An 11,348-nucleotide genomic window follows, 5' to 3' on the forward strand; every position below is an offset into this window, starting at 1 on the left:
TTCATGTTGTGGTTTGCCCTGAAGTTATCTGTACTTTGATGCTAATTCCACTGCCCCAAGGACAGCTGCCTAGTCACATACTCAGAAATCAGGTGACTTCACTGGAAATTTCTCCCCATTGAATTTGTAAAGTACAGGTGAGGGGCAGGTACAGGATAGAAGGAGGCCTGTCATTGGAGGAGAAGGAAGGATGGGCAGGAGAGAAGTTTGAAGGAAGAGGAGAAGACTAGATCAGAAAGGAGAGACAGGAGGAGAGGGTGAGAAGCCATGGCAGGTGATGTTAAGATTCTGCTCTGTGTATTTACAGGTTGTTATTAATGTTCCTAAGAGATAGATGGTACCAGGTTTTGTATGTTCAAGTGGGCAATTATATCTTATCAATTGGATCTAAGATTATTGTGTTGTGTGTTCTTTTATGTGACGTTTGAGTGTAGGAAAGTGTGTGGCGGCAGGAGACAATGGGCCACCGTGGAGTTGGGATGTGATTCTGCCAAGATATCTAGCAGATATCTTGGGGGCACCGCGGTGCCGGACCTAGCAGTGTAAAAGACAACCATACCTTTTTTATTTTTATATTTTTTACAAGAACAGATTCATAGCTTGTCCCTCACTATTCCTTCAGAAACAAAATGTTATACCAATTATTCTTTAATTTTTTCTCTGATTTAGATGAAATATCATGCTTTCACATTATTTTCTATTGTGCAGTTGGTATGAACAGAGCACTTAAGCTGAATCCTCTGACACATATCAACCAGGTCTTGGGAGCCCCACAATTTTAAGTATTTATAATAGACCAGAAAAGGAATTTATAGGCAGACATTTCGAGGCCGCAGGACAGACTGCCACTTCTGCACACCTCGGCCCATATCCCTGGTCCAAGGGGAAACTGCACAGTGCCTCTGGACAGAGGGATATAGGAACAGACAGCCTCTGGTACCCACAGTTCTGGTCTGTGCCTAGGGCTGAAATGATCTGGCCAAACAGCTCCCTGCACCCAAATCCCATGGGGGAGGGAGCTGGAACCTCAGAAGTGTTGATACTCCTGAGAAGTCAGAGGAGAATACTCTCTGCCCACAGTCCAGACCCAAGAGGGAATCACATAGTGCCAACTCTGCCCCCTGGGTGCAAGGATCTACAGGAACAATCAAGGGCAGGACCCTTTGATTCCTGCCTGAGCCTAGAGCTCGAAGACAGTCTCCAAGAGTGCCGCCACAGCTGAGAGCAGAGCACCTGTTCTCAGGAAAGGCTGAAAGAAAGCAGGAAAACATATCTTCAAGAGTGCTGACACAGAGGCCTACAGCACGACCAAGTCACTCCCAGAAACAGCAAGACAAGCAAAATCCAGTGACAAACCAATGGCTAAAGGCAAGTGCAAGAACCTAATCAACAGAAACCAAGACTGCTTGGTATCATCAGAGGCCAGTACTCTCACCAAAGAAAATACTGGATATCTAACCACACCAGAAAAACACGATTTAGATTTGAAGTCACATTTTTTGATAATGATGGAGGAATTTAAGAAAGACATGAAGAACTCCCTTAGAGAAATGCAGGAAAGCACAAGAAAACAAGTAGAAGTCTTAGAGAGGAAACAGAAAAATCACTGAAAGAATTACAGGAAAACACAACCACACGGGTGGAGGAATTGAAAATGGACATAGAAACAATAAAGAAAGCACAAAGGGAGACAACCCTGGTTATAGAAAACCAAATGAAGAGACAAGGAGCCACAGACACAAGCATCATCAACAAAATACAAGAGATAGAAGAGAGTCTCAGGGGCAGAAGATACCATTTAAAACATCAACACAACTGTCAAAGATAATGTAAAACACAAAAAGGTCCTAGACCAAAACATACAGGAAATCCAGGTCACGATGAGAAGATCAAACCTAAGGATAATAGGTATAAAAGAAAGTGAAGACTCTCAACTTAAGGGGCCAGTAAATATATTCAACAAAATTATAGAAGAAAACTTCCCTAACCTAAAGAAAGAGATGCCCATAAACATACAAGAAACCTACAGAACTCCAAATAGATTGGCCCAGAAGAGAAATTCCTCCCGTCACATAATAGTTGAAATACCAAATGCACAAAACAAAGAAAGAATATTAAAAGCAGCAAGGGAAAAAGGTCAAGTGACATATAAAGGCAGACCAATAAGAATTACACCAGAGTTTGTAAACAAACTCAAAGATAAGAACCACATGGTCATTACATTAGATGCTGAGAAAGCATTTGACAAAATTCAACACCCCTTCATGATAAAAGTCCTGGAAAGATGAGGAATTCAAATCTATATCTAATCATAATAAAAGAAATATACAGCAAACCAGTAGCTAACATCAAACTAAGTGGTGAGAAATTTGAAGCAATCCCACTAAAATCACAGACTAAACAAGGGTGCCTATTCTCTCCCTACTTATTCAATATAGTGCTCAAAGACCTAGCCATAGCAATCAGACAGAAAAAGGAGGGCAGAAGGATACAAATTGGAAGGGAAGAAATCAAAATATCACTATTTGCGGATGATATGTTAGTGTACTTAAATGACCTCAAAAGTTCCACCAGAGAACTACTTAACCTGATAAACAACTTCAGCAAAGTGCCAGGGTATAAAATTAACTCAAACAAATCAGTAGCCTTCCTCTACTCAAAGGATAAACAGGCTGAGAAAGAAATTAAGGAAATGACACCCTTCACAATAGTGTCAAATAACATAAAATATCTTGGTGTGACTTTAAACAAGCAAATTAAAGATCTGTATGACAAGAACTTCAAATCTCTGAAGAAAGAAATCGAGGAAGATCTCAGAAGATGGAAAGGTCTTCCATGCTCATGTATTGGCAGGATTAATATAGTAAAGATGGCCATTTTGCCAAAAGCAATCTACAGAGTCAATGCAATCACCATCAAAATTCCTACTCAATTCTTTATAGAGATAGAAAGAGCAATTTGCAAATTCATTTGGAAAAACAAAAAACCCAAGATGGCTAAAATTATACTCAACAATAAAAGAACTTTTGGGGGAGTCATAAGCAGTATTACAGACCATAGTCATAAGAACTGCATGGTAATGGTACAGAGACAGGCAGGTAGATCAGTGGAACAGAATTGAAGACCAAGAAATGAACCCACACACCTATCTTTGACACTTGATCTTTGACAAAGAAGCTAAAAGCATCCAATGGAAGAAAGATAGCATTTTCAACAAATGGTGCTGGTTCAACTGGAGGTCAGCATGTAGAAGAATGCAAATCGATTCATTCTTATCACCATGTACAAATCTTAAGTCCAAGTGGATCAAGGACCTCCACATCAAACCAGATACACTCAAACTAATAGAAGAAAAACTGGGGAAGAGTCTTAAATACACGGGCACTGGGGAAAATTTCCTGAACAAAATCTTATGCTCTAAGATCAAGAATCAACAAATGGGACCTCATAAAACTGCAAAGCTTTTGTAAAGCAAAAGACACTGTCATTAAGACAAAATGGCAACCAACCGATTAGAGAAATATCTTTACCAATCTTACATCTGATAGAGGGCTGATATCCAAAATATACAAAGAACTCAAGAAGTTAGACTCTGGAGAGCCAAATCACCCTATTAAAAAATGGAGTAGAGAGCTAAACAAAACATTCTCAGCTGAGGATTATCGACTGGCCGAAAAACACCTATGAAATGTTCAACATCCTTAGTCATCAGGGAAATGCAAATCAAAGCATCCCTGAGATTCCACCTCACACCAGTCAGAATGGCTAGGATTAAAAACTCAGGTGACTGCAGATAATGGCAAGGATGTGGAGAAAGAGGAACACTCCTCCATTTATGGTGGGATTGCAAACTGATACAACCACTCTGAAAATCAGTCTGGTGGTTCCTCAGGAAATTGAACATTATACTACCAGAGGACCCAGCTATACCTCTCCTGGGTATATACCAAGAAGATGCTCCAACATACAACAAAGACACATGCTCCACTATGTTCATATCAGCCTTATTTATAATAGCCAGAAGCTGGAAAGAACCCAGATGCCCTTCAACAGAGGAATGGATACAGAAAATGTGGTACATCTACACAGTGGAAAACTACTCAGCTATCAAAAACAATGACTTCATGAAATTCATAGGCAAATGGAATGAACTAGAAAATATTATCCTGGGTGAGGTTACTCAATCACAGGAAAACACACTTGGTGTGCATTCGTTGTTAAGTGGATATTAGCCAGAAAGCTCAAATTACCCAAGATGCAAACTACAGACCATAGAAGCTCAACAAGAATGATGACCAAAATGCAGATGCTCCCACTCCTTCTTAAAAAGGGGAAAACATTCATACGAGGAGATATGGAAGCAAAGTTTAGAGCAGTGACTCAAGGAATGGCCATTCAGAACCTGACACACATGTGGCTTATATATATGCAGCCAACAAAACTAGATAAGATTGATGAAGCTAAAAAATGCATGCGGAAAGGGACTGGATATAGATCTCTCCTGAGAGACACATCCAGAGCATGTCCAATACAGAGGTCAATGCTAGCAACAAATCACCGAACTGAGAATCGGACCCCGTTAGGGGGAATTAGAGGAAGGATTGAAAGAGTTGAAAGAGCTTTCAACTCCATTAAAAACAATAATGCCAAACAACCAGAGCTTCCAGGGACTAAACCACTACCGAAAAACTATACAGTGACTGACCCTGGACTCCAACTGCATATGTAGCAGTGAATAAACTTGTTGGGGCACCAGTGGAAGGGAAAGCCATTTGTCTAGTCAAGGTTGTACCCCCAGTGCAGGGGAATATAGTGGAAGGCAATAAGGGTATTGTATAGGGGGAATACCCGTATGGGAGAGGGGGAGGGGAGCGAATGGGGACTTATGGACAGAAAACCGGGAAGGGGAATAACCTCTGAAATGTAAGTAAGGAAATATATAATAAAATTAAAAAAAAGAAAATGAACTTATAAAGGAATTTATATGTTGGGTGTCTTCCTGCTACACACTGGGGCGACATAGTCAGGGGTTTGTTTTCAATTTCACAATGCAGAAAGTGAAACACTGTTGGTCTAAAACTCAGTGATGTCCAGCTCCAAGCATCAGAAGATTGTTCCTTTTGTTTTGTATTCTTGTCAGTAAAGAGAAATACCCAAGAAGATACTTTGGAATTCGTACTTATTAACAAGTCAAGAAATTAGTTGTGAAGAATAATTGGCATATATTCCATATTTTAGTAACGTTAACATTGACTCTGTAAATACAAATGTAACTAGGTTGATAGTGGAAGGGAATTTAAAAATAGAACCTGGCATTTCTAATGGGAACTTTGAAAGTCTACTTAATAGGGGATTTTTACAGTGCCTAGAATTAAAGTAAGATTAGTAAAATATCACTGAAAGCATCTGTACACTAATATAATAGAATATAGCCAATGAATAGCATATTTTAGAATTGTGCATATTTTAGGTTTAAGTACAAGTATATAACCATGTTTCAAAACATTGAAACAAGTATAAGAAATATGAATTTTTGAGGCAATTGTATGGATATGTCTGTATCCACAAGAAAGAAAGTATAAATTAAAAAGAAAGTTTAAATACTGGCATAGTAATTTCATAATAAAAGGTAAAAATCTTGTTTTTATTTGAAGGTGTAGTTTATAATCTAAGTGGAGAAGGAAGGACTATAATCTTTGAGCTTAAAACATTGTCCTCCTTTATTTTGAATCTGTTCATATTTGGACATAAAAGTCATGCTTTTTCACTTTAATTTGCTCACCTTGCAGCATTGCTGGGAGAAGCCTGGTCTCATGTGATTTTGTGTAGATTAAATGAGGTAATATATGTCAGCATGCCTCATTTGTGGTAAACCATGTTGGCTATTATAACAAGCATATTCCCAAAACAATCTTATGTTATTTCATCCATAGTACACAGTATAATGTATTGGCATATATAAAATGTGAAGTTGATCTTTATATGTTTTATCTAATATGCTCAAAGCAATTTTCGAGTATACAATATTTCCTTAGTGCTGTTATCACCATCATCATATGCAGTAGCCCTTTTGAACTCCTCCTGTCTCACCTAAATTATATGCTATTTGGCTAACATCTTCTCTGCATTTTACCTCAGGTAACCTGCCATCTTGCCCTGTTCTATGAGCTCAACTGTTTTAGAGTTTACAGACAAATGAATTTAGGCAGTAATTTTCATTGGGTTCTGACATCTCCTGTAATGCTTTTCAGACTCATATCTGTGGCAATAGCAAACAATATTCTTTCTTATGTAAATCTGAGTTCACAAAGTGAGGTGCATTCATGTTGAAAAACTATGTATTTAACATGGAAGATTATTTTTCTGTATACACACAAGACATGTATTCATCCATTTGCTATTCTCTCTTAATGATATTACCATCTAATATTGTTCCTCTAGTCCTCCATGTGTTGATCTAAAGTGTCTTAATTTTTATACATAGGTCTTTTTGTTATTATTTGGGCTCTTTATATGAAATGTGTTTTAACTGGTGTGTGTTACTAAAGGTAAAATAAGTGCCTCAAAGGTAACATAGGTAGATTTCTAACAAACAATTCAGTTCAGTCATTCTATGCCTCACCTTTCACAAACACTTAATGTTATTGTTATGTGAGATCTTATTACTACAATTTGGTGGTTTTATTGAGGTTAAATTTTTTAACTTAGTTTTGAGAATTTCATATACAAGTACTGTATTTACGTTATTTCCACCTTCCTGCTACTTTTTAGTTTCTCATAGTCTTTCTTTGTCGTTAACCAATTTTCTTAGGAATGGACTGAATTCCTTTCTTACTATTTATGAGTAGCATGCATTAATGCTTTGTTGTTACAATGAGGTTTGTGGAAATATTTTGATTACAGCAAGCAATTTTGAAATGATAGTGACTTAGTATTGTCACACAGATAAAGGGTGAAAAAGAAAAAAGAAAAGAAAAACTACAAGAAAAGCCCTCCACATTCATACTGTATTGCTCTCGACATTTTGAATTTTTGATCAATCTCTTGCATCTTTCTATATTTATCTTGACATGTCACGGAGCATGTGCTTTAATTGTTTTGTTTTCAATTTTCATAATAAATATATAAATAAAGTATGGTCCATATTTATGTGAAAATATTCTGAATTATTTTGTAGTATTTCTTATACCACTGAATTTTCTGATCTCTGCGGTTCATTTTACCAATTAAAGTCTCCTTCAGGCTGAAGAACTTATCTGGTAGTATAAATTATCTTAGATTTCTTTGTCTGGTAATATCTTTGTATATCTTTAATTTCTAAAGAATTTTTGTTGGTTATATTAATTTTGATTAGAAGATTTTCCTTCAACTATGAATCTATCTTTCATTCCTCCTCATTTGTGACGTCTCTGCTAAGAATTCTAGGTCATGTAGGCTATGAGAATCTTGTAGACTTTTTCTCTTTCTCTTTGGTAAATATTGCCCTTGTCCTTAGCTTTCTGAGAAATGATTGGCTTGGTATGGACTTGGTTTTGTTGATTATAACTGGTGTTCTTTGACCCTCCACCAATAAGACTTTTGTGTCCTTTGGGCTAGGGGAATTTTCTGATATTATTTCTTTGAACAAACTTTCTGTAGACTTGGAATTTCCAAATTCTCTTTGAAAACCATCAAAAGAATATTACTTTTTAATGCTATTTCCATGTTCCTGTAAATTTTCTCATTATTTCCAAATAACATCTTTTTATTTTGCTGTTTCTTTTGTTGAATTATGCTTCTGCTATTTTCTTTTATGTTTCTAAATCCTCTTAGTTATATATTTTAGTTCTAACTCTTCTGACTGTTTGCCTTTTAAAAGTTACTTAAATCTTTCTGTTAACTTTCCTGGGTAGAATACTAAATTTCTGGATTTGGTCGACTGAAGTTTGATGAATTTTCTTAAAACAATTGCTTTGAATTCTTTGTCCAGAAGTTCACCTATGTTATTCATTGTAAATTCTATTTTTAACATATATTTTTTGTTGTTTTACAACAATTGAAAGTTCTGAGTGCTTGTTAATGTACAACATAGTCTGTTCACTGAAGATTGGAAGTTTGTTAGAGTCTTCATAACAGCTTATTGATGTCTATTTCTAAATACATTGTTTGGTTTCTCAAAGTAAGTATAACTAAGTAGTATTTGAAATGTGTGTTACCCTACATACAGTTTTGCTGAGTCTATAGTTGATATTTACCATTGTTTCACACTAGAAAGTGCCCTAAACCCAAATTTTTTCCAACTCCACAGTTGATGTGTTGTTCCAAATGAATTGGAGGGGATGTCTAAATGGATACTCCTTTCTTATAAGATCCTAGATATAAGGTCAAGGTCAGAGTCCTCAACTGTTGTGCTTATCTATGTAAGTGTTGTTTGGGTTTATATGGCATTGGTTCCTATTACAGAGGAACTAATCCAAATCTCTAATGCAGTAACCATGTGTATACCTCTTTTTCTCCCCACAGTGTACGATTAATTTTCTGTCTTGTATTGTGTGTTGCCTGAGACAGTAAGCAGTAGAACACTTCATGGTCATCAACACAAAAATGTTGGGTTACATTAGGACCATATAAATGTCCAAGTCTAGTTCCCCTGGGGTAAGCACTGGGCCTATTTTACCTCCTTCTATGAGTTACTCCTGGCTCTAGAGTATTACATAGCTCCAAGAGGTACCAGAAAAATCAGATATTATAAATGCCAGAGGGTGTAATGTTGCTTTGCATTATTCTTTGCAAGATTAGGAAAGGTGGTAAGAAGTTTCTCAGCTATATGGGTAACAAGCCCAGAAGCCATACAATGGGGTATGAGATGTGGGATATAACAAGCACTGGTTTATTGCCATATACCAAGCACTAGATCTCATTGTAAGGCCCAGGTTTAAGGCCTTCTCCCTTTCTACACAGAGCCTTCCACATTTTCACACTGGCCTGTTTATAATTCCCATGCCTTATTTGTCCTACATATGCAGTCTCCATTTGTCTGAGACATAATTTACCTTCTTGTTCCATGTATTCATTTCTTTCTTTAATAATGTTCTCCATGATGATATTGTCATAAGACTCTCAATGGCAACAATCAGAAAAATTAATTAGAAATCAATTTTTTCAGTCACCATTCCTAACAATTGTTTTCAGCATTATTCATTGTTTAATTATAATTATAATTTTTGATACTTTATTTTACTTTTGTTCCAGATACCTACTTTTTTGTCTGTGTTTAAGCTTTTTCTAAAACAAGTTATAAGTACTTAAACTTATGAAGTATAATAATTATAGTACTAATAATAATAATTGCTGATTTGTCAGACACTATAATAGAAATACTCAGTTAGTATGCACAAAGAAAATTATAGATATAAGCAATTGAGATCTATATAGAGTGATCAAGAAGAGTTCCTAAAAAAATTGAAAACTAATGGATATATTCAAATACTCTCACAGACCTGACAGATCTGACAGAATTTGTAAAATATAACTTATTTTAAAAAATTGCCATTCTGTGACAATACAAGTTGTCAATATTAATTTTCCATTCAAACATTGTCTTTTCAAATGAAACTCCTAAGGAAATGCTACAACCAGACCATTTTCTAGGTTTAGTATGCTTACAGAGAAGACTATTCAGTAACACATACAGGAGGCATTGTAGAATATGGGATAGCTAGTAAATATTATGACCACACTGCTTATAGTTTCCTTAAGCTTTGTTTCCTGTCACATATTCATTTCCTTGTCACAGTGTCAGTGTGGTATTGATGAACATTCTGTGACTTTGCTGATAGCTCATGCTTCTTTAGGTTTGTTTTCTAGCCCATTAATGGTGACTAAAAGTGTACATCTATGTAACAAAACTTTTGTAAGAACAGTAATCTTCATAACATATTCCTGGTCTTCAAATAGGTCATGATGTGTACTTTTTATCTTCACAGTAGTTTTCTGCTACCATATTATTACATATATTTCTATTGAATTTCTAAAGTTATTATCCCTATATTTTTAATAACCTAGCAGATTCATAAATCATTAAAGGGAGGCAGAGGAAAGAAATATGGTTTACTCATTTTGTGAAGTGTGAGAAAAGAGGAAAGCAAGGGAAAGAATGAATAAAGGTACTAGAAATATATTGTCAGTTGAAAGGTTCCAAGTACTTTTTAAATTTCTGCACCAGTACCCTTGACTGTTCACAATCTTCCAACCAACTTTCTGAGAGCCCCTTTCACATCCTTGTTTCTAAGGCTGTAAATTATTGGATTCAACATGGAAGTCATAACAGAATAGAACACAGAGACAACCTTATCCTTTTCACTCATTGTCTTGGAGTTGGGTCTCATGTAGGCAAATATTCCAGACCCATAGTAGAAGACCACAACAATGAGGTGGGACCCACAGGTTGAGAAGACTTTGAGCCTTCTCTCCTTAGACTGCATCCGGATTACAGTGGAGATGATGTTCCCATAGGAGACAAGAATGAGGGAGAGAGGACCTAACAGCATAATCACTCCCACTAAAAACAGAGCCATTTCCACATTGTGGGTGTCAGCTGAAGCCAGCTTTAGGAGGGCAGGTGGTTCACAGAAGTAGTGATTAATTACATTCTGTCCCCGATAAGGGATATACAGTGTAAACGCACTGTCCACTGAGCATGCCAATGCTCCACTTATCCAGGAAACTACAGCCAACTGGAAACAAAGCCTCTGGGTCATGATGGTGGAGTAGTGCAAGGGTTTACAGACAGCTACATACCGGTCATAGGACATAACTGCCAGCAGAGCACACTCTGTGCACCCTGCTAGGAGAAAGACAACTATCTGTATAGAACATCCAATAAAAGAAATGGTTTTCTTTTTTGAAAGGAAGTGTACCAGCATCTGGGGTACGATGCTTGTAGAGAAGCAGAGGTCAGCAAAGGATAAGTTCTTGAGAAAAAAGTACATGGGTGTATGAAGTCGAGAGTCAATATGAATAAGGATTATGATTAACAAGTTTCCAAATACTGAAAGGAAATAGATGACCAGGAAAATACAGAATAGCAAGATTTGAACTTTAGGATTCTCTGAGAGTCCCAGCAGAATAAATTCAACTACGTAAGTTTGGTTTCTTCCTCCCATTGATATTTACTCCTGTTTACCTATGGTCAGAAGGAAAACAATGTTTCAGTCCTGTGGAAACAAGTGTATAATTCACAAATATATCCTCTTAATTCTTAGCTTCCATCTCTTTCCCATTAGGTGCCAGTTCCTGTAAAAATTCACACTGGTTTATCTCTATCCAGAAGAGCACATTTTTTTTTTCATTTTTGTTTTTTGAGAAAG

General features: G+C 36.5%; 1 protein-coding gene across 1 annotated transcript; it reads right to left on the minus strand.

Moving 5' to 3' along the window:
* On the minus strand, positions 10,218-11,144 carry Or13n4b (olfactory receptor family 13 subfamily N member 4B). The gene has a single exon (NM_001000735.1). It carries the CDS (start codon positions 11,142-11,144, stop codon positions 10,218-10,220), a length of 927 nt encoding a protein of 308 aa, NP_001000735.1.
* Positions 11,145-11,348: the final 204 nt, after the last annotated feature.

The sequence above is a fragment of the Rattus norvegicus genome, chromosome 1 (genome assembly GCF_036323735.1).
Source record: "Rattus norvegicus strain BN/NHsdMcwi chromosome 1, GRCr8, whole genome shotgun sequence".
In the NCBI taxonomy this organism is placed as follows: domain Eukaryota; kingdom Metazoa; phylum Chordata; class Mammalia; order Rodentia; family Muridae; genus Rattus; species Rattus norvegicus.